At 39.8% G+C, this 20,994-nt stretch overlaps 1 protein-coding gene across 2 annotated transcripts in view; it reads left to right on the top strand.

The window, feature by feature from the left end:
• The window catches only part of KLHL1 (kelch like family member 1), a gene marked incomplete at both ends in the record, with an annotated part of 246,694 nt that overhangs the window by 62,625 nt on the left and 163,075 nt on the right, over window positions 1-20,994 (top strand). Inside the window, one exon of one of the 2 annotated variants that reach the window (XM_079536204.1) lies at window positions 15,616-15,798. The exons of the other annotated variant lie outside the window; for it this stretch is intronic. Within the exon in view, the coding sequence (XP_079392330.1) occupies window positions 15,616-15,798 (183 nt within the window). The remainder of the gene's footprint in view (window positions 1-15,615; window positions 15,799-20,994) is intronic. 2 annotated transcript variants of the gene reach the window in all.

Genomic DNA, 20,994 nt, shown 5'->3' with positions numbered 1-20,994 from the left:
GAAGTCACGGGATCTGGCCCTTCCGGGTGGGGGGGGCGCTCTCTTGCTGCCTGGCAGTGGGTGCTGGAGGGTGCTTTCCTAGCCGTTCCAAGCTTTTTCAGGTTTGAATCGGTCCCGGGAACTCCCTCTCTCTTATCTTGTCTGATTTATTAATCTCAATTTCAATTAAATTGTATATATTGTGTTATTTTGTATTCCGATATTATAGTAAAATAAGTTTTCCTCCATAGATTGTTGCCGCTGTTCTTTTCCTTCCTTCCTTCCTTCCCATTTTTGTGGGACTGGGGTGGGGGGGGAGGGCAGGGGCCTGTCGCCCCTGTCACGGACATAGATTGATCTAGTCAACTCCGTGACAGATTTTTGGCGCCCAACGTGGGGCACGACTTTTTAGCTTTTTGAACGAATCTCTTTTTCTCTCTGCTCTTAGAGAGCTTCGTTAAGGAGCATTATCAGTAGTTCAGGTTTCTGTGCTGGAAAACCTGACCTTGAAAGATTAGGCGTACTGCCAGTGTTCTGGGATATTTGTAAACTTTGAGCACTACTTAGTCTGAGTAGTGCCTTTTTTCCTTTTTTTTGCCCTCCTCTTGTTAGCTTCAATTCATTAACCCTTTTTTAGCAAGCCCCAGCGATGAACCCACTCGTTATCGTGGGAGTGCTGGGTAAAGGATTAAAAGCAATGGTGTTAGTCACAACCTACTGGCCAATAATCCATCTCACACTTGTGTGTTTTGGAATTGCATCCGTATATAACTATCTAAGGGCACTGATGGAGACACCTATGTTTTACCTATTTGCAATGTGGTATGATTTGAACTTTGACATCTACATCCCAGAAGGAATGGCTAATTTCACAAACAACTACATCCCAAATGGAGTAGCTAATTTCACAAACAGCTACATCCCAAATGGAATAGCTAATTTGACAAACAACACAATGTTCAGACCAGTCTCCGGGTTTTCTTTTCGGTTTGTCAAACGTTTTTTGAATCCTGAATTAATAGTCATGGTGGTGTGCGTGTCATCAATTCTCCTGAATGTATTCCAATTCATTTGTAATAAGTCTTCTCCAAAACTAGAGAATGATGACTGGCAGGGAATATGGAGAGGTTTAGGAAAGGTCTTAGAAGCATGGGGACCTGCAGTGTCATGGGATTTTACTCTTGAACACCTGTGGGATCCTGAGAAACTAAGCCAGTATTTGAGTCAGGGACTATGCGGCTTACATAAATCTAAGGAGGTACAACTTATTTGGGGTTTGGCTTGTGCTTACCGTGCCCTATATAATACCATTCTGGAGAGAGAGAGTTTTCGAGCTGAGGTTCAAGCCAAAGGGGAAAATCCCCAAGTCAAATCTAATCAATCACAGGAGACACCTGTAACAATACCAGTTGCTCCTGTGGAGGGCAAGAAATGGAAACGAGTGTCTTCGCGTCTTGAACGAAAAAGAGAAGAGGAGGAAGAGGAGGTGGAGGAAGATCCAGGCGAGGGGCCCTCAGAACCACCACCATCGCGAAAGGCAAAAGGGAAAACTAAGAGACGTGCAGAAGAGAGTGATGAAGAGGAAGTCTCTATTACTACTCGCCGGCCTCTAAAGATGACTGAAATCCAAGGTTCAAGAAAGGAGTTTACACGGCGCCCGAATGAAACTCTTGTTTCCTGGTTGGTTCGCTGTTGGGACAGTGGGGCCCACAGCTTGTCTCTGGATGGTAACGAAGCTCGCCAACTAGGTGCCATTGCCAGAGATCCAGCTATTGATAGAGGAATTAGTCGATGTTCGGATGAGGCTGCCTCTCTCTGGGAACGAGTGTTAACAGCCGTGAAGGAAAAGTATCCCTTCAAAAATGGCTTGAAGATTGCGATGAAAAAATGGGATACAGTTGAAAAGGGTATCCAGTATTTGAGGGAAATAGGCGTGGTGGAAATGTTGTATGACCCTAACTTTGTTCCTAACCACCCACACCAAAACCGTGACCCTGAAAAAGTGAGGACAACACCTGAGATATGGCAGAAAATCGTGACAACAGCACCGGACAAATATGCTTCTACACTAATGTCAGCGTGTGACAGATTCAACGAACAACAGAGAACGCCCTTAGTTTATGAATTAATTGTTACGCTCCAAAACTACGAACAATTGCTGTCCCCAATTCATGCTGCCGTTGCTGCTATATCAAAAATGACGGAGCAAGTGTCTCAACTGATTAACCGTGACAAACCTGTGGCAGTATCAGAGACGCTTGATGAAGATCAGGATAATCAAAAGAGTCTATCGAAGGATATGAAGGAGGTGAAGGAGATGATAAAATGTATGCAAGTCCACCTAACTAAAGACGATGAACCTTCCTTCTCACGTGCACCATCAAAGATCTCAGCTGTTAGAAGCAAACGCTCTCCGGCTCAAGTAAGGGGTAATACACCGCGAATTACCTTATGGTATTACCTACGTGACCATGGAGAAGACATGGGGAAGTGGCACGGTCAACCTACTCCTGTACTACGAGCCCGGGTGAAAGAATTACAAAGCAGATCAACCACCAGTGCAGTTGCTCCAGTTACCACAGGTAATGAATAGAGGGGCCCTGCCCTCAGTCGGGGGGGGAAAGGGATAATAGAGTATATTGGACTGTGTGGATTCGATGGCCTGGCACATCAGAACCACTGAAATATAAGGCACTGGTGGACACTGGTGCACAGTGCACTCTGATGCCCTCGAGTCACCAAGGGACAGAATCAATCCATATTTCTGGAGTGACCGGGGGCTCTCAAGAATTGACTGTGTTGGAGGCTGAGATAAGCCTCACTGGTAAGGACTGGCAGAAGCATCCTATTGTGACGGGCCCAGGGGCTCCATGTATACTAGGTATTGATTATCTCAGAAGGGGGCATTTCAAGGATCCTAAGGGGTATCGATGGGCCTTTGGAATAGCTACTGTGGACACAGACAACATTAAGCAGCTGTCTGTTTTGCCTGGCCTGTCAGAAGATCCATCTGTTGTGGGGCTGCTGCAAGTAAAAGAGCAACATGTACCGATTGCTACAAAAGTGGTGCACAGGCGGCAGTACCGCACCAACAGGGATTCTTTGCTCCCCACTCATAAGTTAATTCGTCAGCTAGAGAGCCAGGGAGTGATCAGCAAAACTCACTCGCCTTTTAACAGCCCCATATGGCCAGTGCGTAAAGCCAGTGGAGAATGGAGGCTGACGGTGGACTACCGTGGCCTGAATGAAGTCACACCCCCACTGAGTGCTGCTGTGCCGGACATGCTAGAACTCCAGTATGAACTGGAGTCAAAAGCGGCCAAATGGTATGCCACCATTGACATTGCTAATGCCTTCTTTTCCATCCCTTTGGCCAAAGAATGTAAGCCACAATTTGCTTTCACATGGAGGGGCATTCAGTATACCTGGAACCGTTTGCCCCAGGGGTGGAAACACAGCCCAACCATTTGCCATGGGTTGATCCAAACTGTATTGGAACAGGGCAGTGCTCCTGAGCACCTGCAGTACATTGATGACATCATTGTGTGGGGCGATACAGCAGAAGAAGTCTTCACAAAAGGAGAGCAAATGATCCAAATTCTTCTGAGTGCTGGTTTTGCTATTAAGCGAAGCAAAGTGAAAGGACCTGCCCAGGAGATTCAGTTCCTAGGTATAAAGTGGCAAGATGGCCGTCGTCACATCCCGACAGATGTGATCGACAAAATCACTGCTATGTCTCCACCCACTAGCAAAAGAGAGACACAATCTTTTCTGGGTGCAGTGGGCTTTTGGAGAATGCACGTTCCAAACTACAGCCTCATTGTAAGCCCCCTTTATCATGTGACGCGAATGAGAAATGAGTTTACATGGGGCCCTGAGCAGCAGCAGGCTTTTGAACAGATTAAACAGGAGATAGCCCGTGCCGTGGCCCTGGGGCCAGTACGGACGGGACAGGGTATAAAGAACATCCCCTATACTGCTGCTGGAGAGAACGGTCCCACTTGGAGTTTGTGGCAAAGAGCCTCAGGAGAGACCCGAGGCCGACCCCTGGGATTCTGGAGTCGGGCGTACAGAGGGTCTGAAGAGCACTACACTCCAACTGAAAAGGAGATCTTAGCTGCATATGAGGGGGTTCGGGCTGCTTCCGAAGTAGTCGGTACTGAAACACAGCTTCTTCTGGCACCTCGACTGCCAGTGCTGAACTGGATGTTTAAAGGAAAGGTTCCCTCCACCCATCATGCTACTGATGCCACTTGGAGTAAGTGGATTGCGTTGATTACACAGAGAGCACGGATGGGGAACCTCAGCCGTCCAGGAATCCTAGAAGTCATCATGGACTGGCCTGAAGGTAAAAAGTTTGGAACACCACCAGGAGAAGAAGTATCACGTGCTAAAGAGGCCCCACCATACAATGAACTACCAGAGAATGAAAAGAAATATGCCCTGTTCACAGATGGATCGTGTCGTATTGTGGGAAAGCATCGCAGATGGAAATCTGCTGTGTGGAGCCCCACACGACAAGTTGCAGAGGCCACTGAAGGAAAAGGAGAATCAAGCCAATTTGCAGAGGTAAAGGCTGTCCAACTGGCCTTAGATGTCGCTGAACGGGAGAGGTGGCCAATGCTCTATCTTTACACTGACTCGTGGATGGTAGCAAATGCCTTATGGGGGTGGTTACAGCAGTGGGAGCAAAATAACTGGCAAAGAAGGGGTAAACCTATTTGGGCTGCTGAACTGTGGAAAGACATTGCTGCCCGAACAAAGACTATAGTTGTAAAGGTGCGTCATGTAGATGCTCATGTGCCCAAGAGTCGGGCTACTGAAGAACAGCAAAATAACCATCGGGTAGACCGAGCTGCCAGAATTGAGGTGGCTCAAATAGACCTGGACTGGCAGAACAAGGGTGAATTATTTCTGGCTCGGTGGGCCCATGAGACCTCAGGTCATCAAGGGAGAGATGCAACATACAAATGGGCTAGAGACCGAGGGGTGGACTTAACTATGGATGCCATTGCACAGGTTATTCATGACTGTGAAACATGTGCCATCATCAAACAAGCCAAGAGGATGAAACCTCTCTGGGAGGAAGGGCGATGGCAAAAGTACAAATATGGGGAGGCATGGCAGGTTGATTATATCACCTTGCCACGATCTCGCAATGGCAAGCATTATGTGCTTACTATGGTGGAGGCAACCACTGGGTGGCTTGAAACATATGCAGTACCCTATGCTACCGCCCGAAACACCATACTGGGTCTCGAGAAACAAGTCCTGTGGCGACACGGCACCCCAGAAAGGATTGAGTCAGATAATGGGACTCATTTCAAAAATTCTCTTGTAAATACTTGGGCCAAAGATCATGGCATCGAGTGGATTTACCATATTCCCTACCATGCACCAGCCTCTGGTAAAATTGAACGATACAATGGATTGTTAAAAACGATGCTAAAAGCACTGGGTGGCGGAACATTTAAGCACTGGGAGAAGCATTTGGCAGAAGCCACCTGGTTGGTCAATACCAGAGGATCTATCAATCGTGATGGTCCTAACCAATCCAGTTCCCTACATACCGTAGAGGGAGATAAAGTCCCTGTTGTACATGTAAAGAACATGTCAGGAAAGGCAGTTTGGGTTCTTCCAGCTTCTGGAAAGGGCAAACCTCTCCGTGGTACAGTTTTTGCCCAGGGACCAGGATGCACTTGGTGGGTAATGCAAAAGAATGGGGATGTCCAGTGTGTACCACAGGGAAACTTGATGCCAGGGGAGTGCAGTTACTAATTCTATGTATATATAGATGTATATATATAGCCATGTGTGTGTAATGCATTGTAATCTTTTTTTTTTTTCTGTTTGTATATATGTATATATATATTTTAAGCATGATGTAACGATGTAGAATAAGGGGTGGAATGTTATGGTTCTATGTTTCTTGTTTGTTTGTTTGTTGTTTTTACTTTGGGTTTCAGTATTCCACATCAAAACATCATGTAGTGTACGGGGCATTAAAGTGTCACTGCCCCAATCCCAGGTACCTATCCCTGTACATTACCGAAGTCACGGGATCTGGCCCTTCCGGGTGGGGGGGGCGCTCTCTTGCTGCCTGGCAGTGGGTGCTGGAGGGTGCTTTCCTAGCCGTTCCAAGCTTTTTCAGGTTTGAATCGGTCCCGGGAACTCCCTCTCTCTTATCTTGTCTGATTTATTAATCTCAATTTCAATTAAATTGTATATATTGTGTTATTTTGTATTCCGATATTATAGTAAAATAAGTTTTCCTCCATAGATTGTTGCCGCTGTTCTTTTCCTTCCTTCCTTCCTTCCCATTTTTGTGGGACTGGGGTGGGGGGGGAGGGCAGGGGCCTGTCGCCCCTGTCACGGACATAGATTGATCTAGTCAACTCCGTGACATACTCCTAACTATGTGGTTCTGAATAGTGACAAAAAAATCCGTAAGTGGAATTAATGCATAATGATTATTTTTTTTAAGAACTGTTCTGAGAAATGCTAGGAGAATTTCTTATTTATTAAATGAACATTAATTTTAATATAACTGTTTTATCTGTAAACCAACAGTCCATCCATCCAATTTACCATTTATTAAAAAAATGTAATTTCAGTTGCAAACAGCCTTACTGGCAGTTTATCTTTTATTCTGAGAAACAGATCCAGCACCAGGGACATGACCTGAATCTTTTCGTAGACTTGGAAGCAATCTTGTTCAGACTTTTGTCCTCTACAAGGGATACTAAGACTCTGCATTCGTCTTCAGGCTTTGACTGAGTCCATTTTTTAAAAAGCTGAATAATAAAGTGCTAACACATTGGACACTTACTGCCATAAAAGGCAGCATTGGAGAATAAGAGATATAATTTAACGGGAGAACTGTTTGGGTATACGTATGAGCAATCTAAGAAAATAAAAAAGATTCACCTGCAGATCATCATTGTGGTAAGCCATCGTAATTACCTGACTCCAAGGAAAGTGTGTCAGTCTCTTATTGTGTCTTCCTGAGTTTGTGTCTTTGCTGGTGCTGCTCAGCTGATGTGCAGTGATTAAAAAATAAAACGCCATAAATTTGTTGAGCTGTTAAGAAATCGCCCGTCTCTCATTTCCATTATTGCATCTGTTTTTTGGTTTTCTTCCTGCATCTGTCTGCTCATTGGTACTTTTAAGCCAGAGGAATGAGTGTTTCATATTTGCAAGAAGACAGGACAATGCATCTCCATCCTATCATGTTTAACTGCTCAGGGCAGCAGTATTAGGCTCCTTTCCAACATTCTTTACCATTTGTCCCAGATTTCCCAGTTAATAATTTCCACAGCTGAGACGAAATTCTTCCTCAGACAGATTTAAATCTGTCTGATGGCTTCATCTGCCATAAACAGCCACCTCATGAATTCCTATTATTTACTACTTTCATTACTGATTTGGATCAATGAAAGTAGAAAATTTATTTTTTAAGACTTCAAGTAATTTATTGTAATGAAACAAACAAACAAAGCACAGAAAAAAACATGTGTCTTAAGAACAATAATGTATTATTTTAGAAGTGTGAGAACTTCAACTTTTCAAGTCATTTAATTTGAAGTTGGAGGTTTGAATTTCTGGGTCCTAATAATCTTTTAAATTAAACTTTCCCTTCATAGAAATGTGGAATCAAATGTTCTAAAAAATATTTAATCAAAGCATTAAAAAAGCTTTATGATGATAATCCTGTAATCACAATGAAAATGGTGTCTCTCTATCATATTACCAGTTGGGTAGTTACAGTATAACTGCACTATGAATGCATTATGAACACTTGATTCATATATTAGGTTTTTTTGTTTTATGTGTTAGTCATAAAAGGATTAGAAGACCATAAATCAACAAATAACAAATCTTTTGTTCTTATTTATTTACTTGCTTGCTTTCTTGCTTACTTATTTGATGTATTGTGAAGCAAAGAGTCTGGCAAACAGAAGGAATTTCATCTGCACAGTAGTACAGATTTCTTTATCATTCTTCCTTTGAGTCAAAATCTTCCATAACTGAAAAAGTATGGTGAAAGATTGCAATGATTTTTGGTGGGATTGGGAGAATTACATCTGAAGAAGCAGTTGCCCTACTCTTAGTGTGAGGCTGACTCCTTGCAGTAGGAATTCTGTCTGCTTCTCTTATATTAAAAGGAGAAAGAGAAGAGGTGCCTGGGCTGTGCAGGAGGTCTGAAGGAGCTGCTGCCATTGCGCCCTGTCCTGGAGCAGTCTGCCTCTGAAGGTTTGCCCCGGTCGTGCTTAGCCTCCCGGTTGTGCTTAGGTGTTGGAGCAGTGCTTGGAGAATTGCAGCCTGTAGGAAGCCCATGTGGGATCAGTTTGGGAAGGACAGTCTCCCATGGCAGGGATGTCATGTGGAGCAGAGGCAGAGAGTGACTGGGAAAGAGCGGCAGAGACAAACCGCAATGAGCTGATCAGAGCCCACATTCCTTGTTTTGCTGCACTACTTGGGGAAAGAAAGTAGAAGAGGGTGGATGGAGAAAAGGTGTTTGGTTTGCTTTAGTCTCTTAGTAATTGACAATAAATTACATTAATATCACTATTTTGAGTCTGTTTGTGCCCATACAAGTAGCAGATAAGCAATCTCTCTCCTATTTTTATTTTATTTTATTTTATTTTATTTTATTTTATTTTATTTTATTTTATTTTATATTTTATTTTATTTTATATTTTATTTTATTTTATATTTTATTTTATATTTTATTTTATATTTTATTTTATTTTATTTTGTCTTTTATTTTATTTTTTCTCTTCCTTTCTCTTCCTGTTCTTCTGAAGAAGTGGAGTGAGACAGAGATGTGATGGAATTGAGCTACCTACCAGAGTGAAACTGCCACAATTAGTAACCTGGTAAAATTACAGTCTGAACAAACTCTTCTAAGCTTACGTCTAATTTTTTTTTTTTTCTTTTACTGCCATGTACTAAACAAAAATGCATATATTTTTTCTCAGTAGAAACTGTTTCAGTGTAGCTCTTTATTGTCCTTGTTCTTAAAAAGTGCTGCTCAGACAACTTGTTTGAGATCATAACAACAAACTGGTAACTAGAGGCTTGTAATACTCTTAAGACTAACCCACCAGCAGTAGGTTAATACGTATTTTTGCTATTCACAGATGCCCAGGTGTCTGATTTTTTTTCTTCTGGTTTCCAAAGAATAATTTGCATTACTAGTAGTTTGATCTCCAAATTACATTTACAAGGAAACAATGTTATCTCCAGAATGACAAATCTGTCATCTGCAATGACTGTCTAAAAATATTTTTTTGCATAGACAGGGAATGCAGTAATGCATCTCTGAGCTGAAATGGTACAAATAGTCCTATTTGATCCAGGCAATTATAGGCCAGTCAGCCTCACCTCTGTCCCTGGAAAGGTGACGGAACAGCTTGTACTGGATGTCATCTCCAGACAACTGGAAGAAGAGGAGGTTATCAGGAGTAGTCAGCACGGGTTCACAAGGGGGAGGTTGTGCTTGACCAACCTGGTAGCCTTCTATGATGTTGTCTCTGGCTGGGTGGATAGGGGGAGAGCAGTGGATGTAGTCTACCTTGATTTCAGCAAGGCATTTGATACTGTCCCCCATGACGTCCTTATAACAAAGCTGAGGAAGTGTGGGATAGATGAGTGGACAGTGAGGTGGGTTGAGAACTGGCTGACTGGCAGAGCACAGAGGGTCATTGTTGGTGGTGCAGAGTCCGGTTGGAGGCCTGTAACTAGCGGTGTTCCTCAGGGGTCTGTGCTGGGTCCGGTCTTGTTCAACATCTTCATCAATGACCTTGATGAGGGGATAATGGCCACCCTCAGCAAGTTTGCCGATGATACGAAGTTGGGAGGATTGGCTGACATGCCTGAAGGCTGTGTTGCCATTCAGCGAGACCTGGATAGGCTGGAGAGCTGGGCAGAAAAAAACCAGATGAGGTTTAACAAAAGCAAGTGTAGAGTCTTGCATCTGGGGAGGAATAATTCCATGCACCAGTACAGGTTGGGGGATGAGCTGCTGGAGGGGAGCTCTGCGGAAAGGGACCTGGGTGTCCTGGTGGACGACAGGTTGGCCATGAGCCAGCAGTGTGCCCTTGTGGCCAAAAAGGCCAATGGCTTACTGGGGTGCATTAAAAAGAGCGTGGCCAGCAGGTCAAAGGAGGTGATCCTCCCCCTCTACTCTGCCCTGGTAAGGCCTCATCTGGAGTACTGCGTCCAGTTCTGTGCTCCCCAGTACAAAATAGACAGGGATCTCTTGGAAAGAGTCCAGCGGAGGGCCACGAAGATGGTGAAGGGCCTGGAGCATCTCCCCTATGAGGAAAGGCTGAGTGAACTGGGTCTGTTCAGCCTTGAGAAAAGGAGACTGAGAGGGGACCTGATCCAGGTCTATAAATATCTAAGGTGTGGGGGGCAGAATGGCGAGGCCAGACTGTTTTCAGTGGTGAGTGGAGACAGGACAAGGGGAAATGGCCAGAAACTGGAGCATAGGAAGTTCCGCACAAACATGCGCAAGAACTTCTTTACAGTGAGAGTGACGGAGCACTGGAACAGGCTGCCGAGGGAGGTGGTGGAGTCTCCTTCTCTGGAGATGTTCAAGACCTGCCTGGATGCCTACCTGTGCTACCTGGTGTAGGGAACCTGCTTTGGCAGGGGGGTTGGACTCGATGATCTCTGGAGGTCCCTTCCAACCCCTACAGTTCTGTGATTCTGTGATTCTGTGATTGATGTTCTGATTATCTTTTTTAAATTTTATAACATAAATTTTTACTAATCTCCTGAAACTCTAAGTAGAACCCTGTTGCAGATATAATTCCTGTCAGTGGAGTGAAAAGCATGATTTTTGATGGGGGGGGGGGGGGGGGAAGGGGGAAAGACTTTAAAACTTTCTGTTGCAATAAGAAAATATTTTAAAAGACTTAAAAAATATAAAACTTTATCTTCTGTGTTTTTTCAAGTAATAGCTAATTGGAGTCACGACTTTTGACAGTCCATCTCACTTCGTTAAGTGCAATTCCATAATTTATATGGGGCTGCTCCGAAAGTAATGCCTCCTATTTTATTTTATTGGTCCACAATGTTAGAGACAGATGGTGGTGGTATGGCAGTAGAGACTGAACTTCAGATTATGGATCATTTACAGTGTTGATAATTTTTTTGGCCTTTTTTTTTTTTTTTTTTTTCATCCTGTCATACTCAGTAGCATGGTTGTAAATGCATGGAAGGTTTTGTTCTCTTAATTCTGTATCATTCACTAAATTGTTTAAAAATAAAAAGTGCTCTAGGCTAGGCATGTTTTGTGTTCTGAAATTTCAAAATGAAAGTTTGAAATTCCCACAGTAAGTTCAGGTTTTGCACTTATGTACTAAGAAAGATTACAGGAAAAGGCCATCTGGAGTCTTTCATGTTCTTGTACCACAGAATAGGCCCTCCCATCCATACTGAGGTACAAAAGTGCTAAAAAGTGTTTTGAAAAATCAGGGGCTCTTCAGATGAATTTATGCTGGGTTTCCTGCAGAATAGTCAACAAACTTCTCACTAAATTGCTCAGAGTGCCCGAACAAATACAATATAGACAAACAGAAAATGTTACTTTTATATCACTTATTGGTCACGAGTTCATATTTTTCATGAACTGATACAAAACAAGCATTCTTTGATCTCTGAAGGTCTTTAACAATTCTTATATTGACTAACTTCTGATTAAATTTGAAGTGTTGATTATGCAGACAGAGCATTTATAATGAATAAGAGATAGCTTTTCAAAGAGGATCAGTAGCAGATTTTTCATCTAGACTTTCTTAGAAAATAAAAGATTAACTTACTGCCATCTACTAAGTTTGTTAATTTCCAAGATAGTAATTTAAAATGTGCTGTGTCTTTGGAGCTTGTTTTTGAATAGCCATTTAATGACTTGTTAAGTGGCATAGACTGATGTGTTTGAGGGTGGAAAATGTTCTTTATAATTAGCAAGCAGAAAAGAGAGCAAAATTTGTGGCAAATTCACTGTAGGTAAACAAACACAAAAAAATTCATTTTAGCCCAATCTAGCTTTATAGCACTATCATTATAAACAGAAGGCTACACCTGTTTTTCTGGCCTTAAAAGTGCAGTGTGTTTTGGAAAGCCAGGAAGAGGCAGGATTAGTATTTTTTCTGTTCGAATGTAAGCTAACTTACACCAAGTTCTGATTTAATAAACAATATGAAACAATTCAGGCCTGCTCATTCCTGTTACTGTCATTTCTCAGAATTGGTGGTGTTGTAATTTCTGTATTTCCTGGAGAAAGGGTAGAAGCATGTCTATTTAACCCTACCAAACTCATTTATTAGACACTGATTTCTTTCCTGTGAATTACTTGTCATTCTGATTACTCAGCAATAAAACTGAAGAAGTGTGCACAGGGCCACAATCAACCTCAGGGAAAATAATTGAAAGAAAATGTTGGAATCTCTTCCTGTTACCCATACTAATGAGCTTAGCTCCATCATTACAGTTTTATGTGAAAGTATTTGTTGATCATCCATGATGTGAAAGTAAACTTGGATATCTGTTCAATGTGGTTGGCAGTCCAGATAGAACGTAAGCAGATGATGTCACTCGTGGAAATATGACATTTATTTTAAAGTGTAAAGGGAGCTTCTAAAAGCTGTATTGCAGGGGCTGTTTGAATGTCTAATATGATGAATACAACAGATTTAAGGAAATGTCCTTTTTCTGAATCATCAGTTCATAACTGTTTCTTTTAAGTATGGTTAATAAAGTTTTTCCAGTTCAATTCCTTCTGTACTCTCAGTTTGTATCTAATATAAACCACTCAATCGTCACATATATGGTAACCTTACCAAAATACAAATTGTAATATTGATTAATTAAAAACAGATGATGATTTCTTAGAGTCCAGTTTAATTCTACGTAGGTGACATTAATGTGCGTAGTAATTTCAAAAGGTTACATTCTAGTACATGCATATGGCACAAATCAGAAGATGAGATAGAAATTGGGGTGAATTGGGTCTGCGTAAGATCATATACAGGACACCTTGGCAGGCTTCTAACTACTTTTAAAGGAATGTTGTGAAGCGTAGCTATTTCCTATGACAGAAGGATGGACCAATCTTTCCTCATCTCCCCCGTGTTTCCATGTACAGGAGAGTGCACAGGACACCTCTGGACAAAAAATAATGCAAAAATAAATCACTTGTATATGTCAAAAGGAAATATTCTATTTCTAAATTATATTATAGTCTATCAAAAGTCAATAAAATGTTAAAATACATATTTTTTTAAAATAACTGTGTATCATATTAACGGCTATTTTTTGATTATTGCTTCCAGCACCAGAAGTGTGGATTGCCTTATATTAAGGTCTGTTAATATTATTCCTTAGAACATGGTACCCAATTAATGCAAAGTTTATGTAACGAAACTTATGTCATTAGTGTAAATTATCAAAATTACTTACTCTTTTGAGTATTTTCCTTTCAATAGAGTATGTAGATAATGAGATTGGTTTGAATTAAAATTGGTAATATAATTTAATTTGATGGACTGAAGTATGTCAATGGTTTATGTGCTAGTTTGGCCCGGTTTCGTGACCAGTGGGGCAGAGGGATCCATGGACCCACTCCCTGGGAAAAGGGGGAAGAGGGGAAAAGAGAAGGGAGATGGGCCTAAAAGCAAAACTGAGAAGGAAAGTTAGTAAGATCGAAATGCAAGGTAACACAATACAACTGGAATTGTGGCTAATAAATCAAATAAAATGAGAGAGAGAGTGCCCCTAACCCAAAGCCTTACTCTAATGCTGAAGGCGAGATGTCTACAGAGCGCACACATTGCTGAGACAAGCAGAAAAAGGGGCATCTTGTGATCTGCAAACAGGCTTATCTTTCCCTCTGAATGGAAAACAGAAATGCAAAGTCTACTGGGGTATGTAGTTCTTTTCTGAGAACCAGGTACCTGGAAAATCGACAGTCCATGGAATTGGAACATTAACTCTTTAACTCCCAGTGCTTTTATGTTGTTATGATGTTATGATGTGGAATACTGTCATGGTTTTATGATTTTTGGTTATCAGTATTCCACACCATAACATCATGTAATGCACTGGGGATTTGACTTCTGATGCTCAAGTTCCGAGTGCCTGTCCAACAGAGAAGATCTACATTTCCCCAGGAGGCTTTGCAGTCAGTGAGGAGATATAACTCTGTGCAAGGTCACCTGATGTTCTCTTCTTCGCCTGCGCTTCTCCGTTTGCTCTTCTCCATCTGCTTTTCTTCATCGGCTCAACTGGACTGCACTTCTCACCTCAGCGTTGTGGTGAGGCCTATCCACCTTTCAGACACACTCCCTCTCTCTCATCATATTTTGCTGATACTATATTTAGTAAATTAGTTTGTTCCACCTCAGATTATTGCTGCTGTTTTCAATTATTTTGGGGTCCCCTGTTTCCCTTTTCCGGAAGCATGGATCCACAGATCCCTCTGCCCCACTGACCACGGAACCGGGCCAAACCAGCCCGTAAACTGTTGACAAATACCGATTAAAAAAATCATAAAACAGTGACATTTTCTTTTCAGTGGAATTGTAGATAATGAGATTGATTTGAATTAAAATGGGTAATATAATTTAATTTCATGGACTGAAGTATGTTCTTTAATACTGATGGTCTTCTATTGAATATGTATCTTGTTTTATATGTACCTGGTTGAAAAAAATGATGTAATCAGCATAATCTGTGAAGCCCTCCATTTTCAGCTCATAATATTTTTTGTAAAGAATGTCTGCATATTTCCTCAAAGGCTAGTACTGGTGGACAGATTTTCTTATTTTCAGTAAAGGTCTGAATCAGAAGTCCTGAACTAAATGAAATAAAACTAGTAAAATTGAACTATACCTTGAAGAAAAAAAATGCATTTTTTTCCTATTTCTATTTTATTTTTCAGTTTACAGATTTTAGACATCATCATCTTTGTAGGCTATATTTACTTTGCATTAGTGAGCCTTTTGGTTAAAAAACATCCCTGCAATTTATCAATGTGGAAATATTCCCAATTTACTATAAAATAAGTAAACTAGAGTTTTAATTTTCTTCCCAAGATGGTGTAAAATGAATGTGAATTTGAAGAAATGAGTTAGTGCAGGTGCTCTTAGTGTCGGTGGAAAAATAGAGTTGCTTTTTCCATTCTTTTGTTTTGTGAAGTCGTGTTAAAAATTAATCAAAAAAATAGGTAATTTATTTGATTCTGTAGAATAATTTTGTTCTAACGTGCTACAAATAAGAAAGTAATAATATTTTGGCAATGAAGACCTAGCTGTACTGTCATCTTTATCAATAATGTACTGCACTTCTATTTGTTGTCTTTGTTTATGTTTTAATAACTTTATCAAAGAGGAAAGAAATGCACTATTCCTGCACCCATGTTTTTTTTTTTTTTTTTTTTTTTTTTAAGGCAAAAAACCCTCACATATTTCAGTGTTAGAAGCCTTATACCTTGTCCCTTCTTGTATTTCTGGTGATGAGAGTTTTGAAGGATGCAATAATTGCATTTATTAGCTTCCAGAGGTTTGACATGGTGTCTAGGCAACTGGTCACGCCTTGCCAACATGGAACTTCTTTTGTGGTTTACAGGCTGTCAGCAGCCAGCCATCCTTTATCACCTCACTGCGACATAGATTCAAGTACCTCTGACGAATTCTACCAGGCTGTTCACCACGCTGAACAAACCTTCAGAAAAATGGAGAGCTACCTGAAGCAACAGCAGCTCTGTGATGTTATCCTGATTGCTGGGGATCGCAAGATACCTGCTCACAGGTAGGATGTAAACATATTACATCAAATATTTGTGATCTACTTATTTCATAGAACAGGATTTTCTGTGGCTCCTTATGCCTGCTTCCTTCTTGCCTCCCATCACAAGTGTAAATGACTGTAGAAGGTGCTATCTGAAAGTTCAGTCTTCGAAGGTATTATGCAGGATCTCTCTGACACGTGCAGTAGAATAATAATACTGAGCACCAACTTCTCATGTTTCCTTTCAATGTACTGAAAAATGGTTTAATAACTTAGAATAAGTATAAAAATTAATTTCAGTAAATAGAAAGACTATATGTCATTATCATTTTCAAAATGGCTTAAGAGTATTAAAACAGCTAGTATGTAAGAAACTATGCTTGATTTTGGAATGTAATTAGAGCTTAAAATAGATATAGTCATCTAAGATTTTGGTCTTTGTCATATCCTTTGACTTTGTACATGCAAATGAAAATCCACTCCAAGAGTTCATATTAAAATACACAAAATGCTTTTAAATTTCCAGTTAGAGAGCGAGTATTTTTGCATTTAAACTCTGTGTAAGGCTACAGTCTAAGGGTGACCTCTTCCTTGCCTGTGCCCTAGTTTATCTCCTGAAATAGTAAACGTTCATTAAAGTATTTAAATAATCCAAATATTTAAAATAAATAAGAAAAATCATCAATAACAGATTGATCTAGGTAGCTTGCAGCACATGTGAAGTAGAGTCCTCGTAGATTCAGATCAGCAGATGTAATAATAAACATAGAAATCTGTCTCCTTTTGGCATTTATCATTCTGGAGAATTTGTTTCTGTTCTCCTGTCTTGCCCTGATATGCTCAGATTTCTAGATGCCAAAAAAGTTCCCAGTAATTTCTACCCACTGAGCTAGCAACTAGCTTTGCTCTTGTGTTCCAGGCTTTTAGCCACTGTTGAACCTATTATGGATCTGATGCTTTATACACCCCTGACAGTTGTCACCTAATGCTGTTTTTATCTAGAACACTAAGGTCTTTCCCTTAGTAAAGTAGACAGACAATTAAACTAAATTTCAATCTTTCCGTCAATTGGCATTTATGGTGTTCCAAGACGAAGAAAACACAAGCGATGAAGACCTTCTAATCTGTGTCCAATTTTATGAGAGCAACTCTAAAAGTAATGTATCCTTTTTTATGATGTAGGCCCATAACATCAGACATGGATGGTGGTGACATGGTAGTGGGGGTTGAACCTTCCCACTAATATTCCATTACGTTTTGTTGGCATGTGACAGATGGCAGCTGAGGGGCAGTCTGACAAAATGTCACCTGACATGGAAGTGCTATAAATCAAAGATGTGTCACTGAATTCCTCCATGCAGAAAAAATGGCACCCACTGATGTGCACTGATGCCTGCTGAACACTGAAGAAGACCAAATAGCATATGTGAGCACACTGAGGTGGTAGGAGGCACATTTCAGCATTTGTTAACAGTGACTGTGGATCACTTTCACCGGTGCAGATATTTATGGGTGTGGCATGCAGACTCTTGTTCATCATTGGCAAAAATGCATAGCTAATGGTAGTGATTGTGTTGAAAACTAGTGTTTTGTAGCTGAGAACATGCTCTGTCCAATAGTGTTACTGTGTTCTTTGTACCTGTTGTAGTTTCCATGGAAACAAATAGGAATTGCATACATTCCCGAATGAACAAAAATTGGTAGAAATAATGATAAATTGGTTGCTCCTCTCTGACAGCTTCTTGGTCTACTTTTGCATTTCACATTTTCCAGCACAGATGAGGAAAAAAAGTAAAACAAATGCAATGCCTGAATCTACACTCTTAAACTGTTAAGAAAACATACTCACTAGATACACATAAATATTGTTAATGCTTTGCCTTGTTGAATATAGATTACTTAAAATACTATTTTAAAATAGTATATAGAAATGCTATTTTTAGCAGTATATTTTTTGCCATTTTTATTTATTTTGGTAGAGTGCATAGTTTGTAGAGAAGGATACAGAGGAAACTGCGGTATGTATATTTTTAATTAATCTGGTTCACTCTTCCCACTGTTTTTAAGACAGCTGTACATGTTTGTATTCCTGACTGTCAGTAGTAAATTTAATTTCACCTTTGTCATTTCAGTTCTACAGCATATCTAAGTCCTTCTGGTGTTGAGCAAATACTTCAATAAGGAGAGGACTGATAATGAAATAATAAGCAAAATCATATATATATATATTTCTTCTAATAAACCTTCAGACAACTTTCCATTGATCTACTCCTCTCCAGTCAAAAGACTGGGTGTCAAAAAATTGGTCAAATAACTTTTGAATTGTGTATAATTGAAAATACTATGTTTTGAATAAATTGTAATTTTGTCCAACAAGAAAAAAATGAAGAGAAGGGTTTTCTGAATTTTATTTTTGTTTTCTACTATTTGTTTTGATTTAGATAGTTGTGACTGGACAAGCACAGAAAAATGGCTTTCTGCTTGCTTTTAGCTTGGCTATTACAATCCTAAAATATAATTTAATTTGGAAGAGACCTTCTAGAGTCAGATTCAACAGCCTCTGTTGAAAGCAGGCCCGAGTCCAAAGTTAGATTAGCCTGTTGAGGCTCATTAAATATTGGCATTTACAAAGGTTCCTCTCTTGGCAGCCTCTTCCAGTCTCTGATTATCCTCACTGCCTTTAGTGATCCAGCATGTATGTAGTTTTTATGAAGATTTGCTTTATGATTTCTTTGATCAGAAGAACAAAACTGGGATACATCTTGGGATGGAAGTTACATTCTTTTCCAGTCTCTGGAAACATCTTACAGTTGTCATGGTCTGACAAAGATAAGAGAGAACGTTTTCTCTGTGACATTGTTGAGCTACCTTAAGCCAGTCCTCTTTGAATATATTCTCTCTGGTCCCACGGACTCTTCCGATTTACTTGTACTGCTCCCCAAGTACTTTTTCTTCTGCTATAAGGGATACTTTGTACCCCGTAGATCTTGCCACTAGGCACAGGAACATAGAAGTCCTGAAAGTATGAAGAAAACAGCAGCAACAACAACCACAACAAAAAGACTGAGCCTAAGAAAGTTTTAAGTAGTGCAACCTTTTCTGAGTCCTTTGCTGCTGCTCTGTTGAGCAGTGGTAAAAGAAAATTTACCTAGTCTCACTGGCAATAAAATTAAAGAAATTCTTTCTCCCTTCATGTCCTTTGTTAACTCTCATCTGCACCTAATCTTTTTTCTTGATTAATTCATTTTCTGCATCCTGGGGCAGTGCCTCTGTATTTCCTCCAGGTTGTGCATCCCTGCTGAGAACTTCTGTGTACTTCTTCCTTTTGAGTTCAACCAGGAATCACTTCTGACAACTGGGGTTGTAATTTCCCATTTCACTGACTGCTATCAGGATTTGTTGTCCTAAACTGTTGTCTTATGGTCACTGCAGCTATGTTTGACACCAGTATCACAGTTCTGGCACTATTTTCCCCCAGATTATTCAGAAATAGAATCAACAAAATGCCTCCTCTAGTTAATGTTTTACGCAAAGCAGGATAGACATTATTGATATTGTATTCTGTAATCCTGCTTGTAGGATAATCAGTATTTGTGGAATTTATATATTCAGCAGTATATATTAAGTGGAACATTTCCTGTGCAAAGTTTATAAAATCTTATCCTGGATAAAACAAAATCTTATCAATAAAAATCCACCTAAAACTATTTTATTTGAGGTAAATAAAAACATATTACAAACCATAGTGTATAATAAAGATTGTGATCTGCAGTTTGTAATCTCTATTATTTCCAGTCTCATTTAGTCTTTTTTTCCTCTCTTCTCCAATCACTTACAGAGGAATAATATCAGATAAGCTCTGGCCTTAATGCTGCCAGGTTACTTTTTGTCACTTGTATTTATCTAATTTTCATTATTTTCTACATTTGCATTTCTCATAAATAAAGGTATAATGTTTCACTGGAAGGCAGATCATAAAACATTATCATGGAGGTCTAGTTTTCCACTTGAAGGCATCACGCCAAACTCTTAGTCTTATAGCTGCTCTTCATTGTTCTGGTGACTCAAACAGCTTTAAAGTGTCCTGAGCTGTTTTGCTGGCTCATGAATTGCAGTGATGAGAAGGCAATCACAAGAGATTCTGAGAAAATATGTAAACCTCTGTAACAGAAAGTAGTTGAAATTTAAATAAAGATGGGAAAAAAAAAAAAAAGTAAAACCTAGTTCCATTGCTGCTTCGCTATAGCATGTAGAGACAATAATCAAATGTAAATACGTAATATATTTTAAAACAAGGAAATGCTGAAATAATATTTTCACTTTTTTTCAGTTATACTATTGCACTGATAACAGTCCACCTTCATTTTAAAACTTTATTAACATGGAATTTGTAATTTCTCTATTAATTCTGTAGATACACAGTGTTGTGTGTTTTTTTGTTTTGCTTTTTCTGTATTTGCTATTTGGACTAAAACTTCTTAAAGACAAGAAATTTATCATAACTTCAGTATGGAATAAAAAGAACTCAGGCACTGCTATTACAAAACAAACAAATTAAAAAAATCTTTGTAGTTGGCACTTTCCTATACACTGTTTGCAATCAGCCAAATGCAATGTAAAAGAAGATTTGTAATCAAGCAATAATTCCATGGGTCAACATGAAAATAAAAACGGAGATTTGCCTAAAATAATTCAGATGTGCTGAGTGAAAACAGCTCGCTTGAATTGCAGTGCTCTCCAGTACTCCAGTTTCAATGCTATACAGCTTCTGAATCAAGTTTGAAAAAATACCGCCAAGAAAGCAGGTAAAGTCAATGCAGATAGTAGATAAAACTTTATGATTTGTATTGGAGACTTTCTTAAAAATTCCAGACATGATTGCCTGATGTTACAGGCAGATATAACACAGCACAATGTTTAAACTATTAGTTAGATTTTGTGTAGGAATGGTGCACAAATAATTTACGGAGACTCAAAGGAGGAAAAAGAGTAAGTGCTATAAGCTGGAAATTTATCAATCTCTATTCATTTAAAACAAAAACTTTCACATAACAGGGAGTGAATTACGATATAAACAGAAAATCCAATTAAAAAAAAAAATATTGAAGATTTACATTCTCAACTTGTAATTCTGACTTTGGCCACACGATGTTAAGCAGATGAAACCAAATTTTGAATGGAATAGACTAAGAAATGAAAAAACAAAGCAAAACCAAA

Source organism: Tetrao urogallus, assembly GCF_951394365.1.
Source record: "Tetrao urogallus genome assembly, chromosome: 1".
NCBI lineage: Eukaryota > Metazoa > Chordata > Aves > Galliformes > Phasianidae > Tetrao > Tetrao urogallus.
This window is presented reverse-complemented; position numbering and strand designations above follow the sequence as displayed.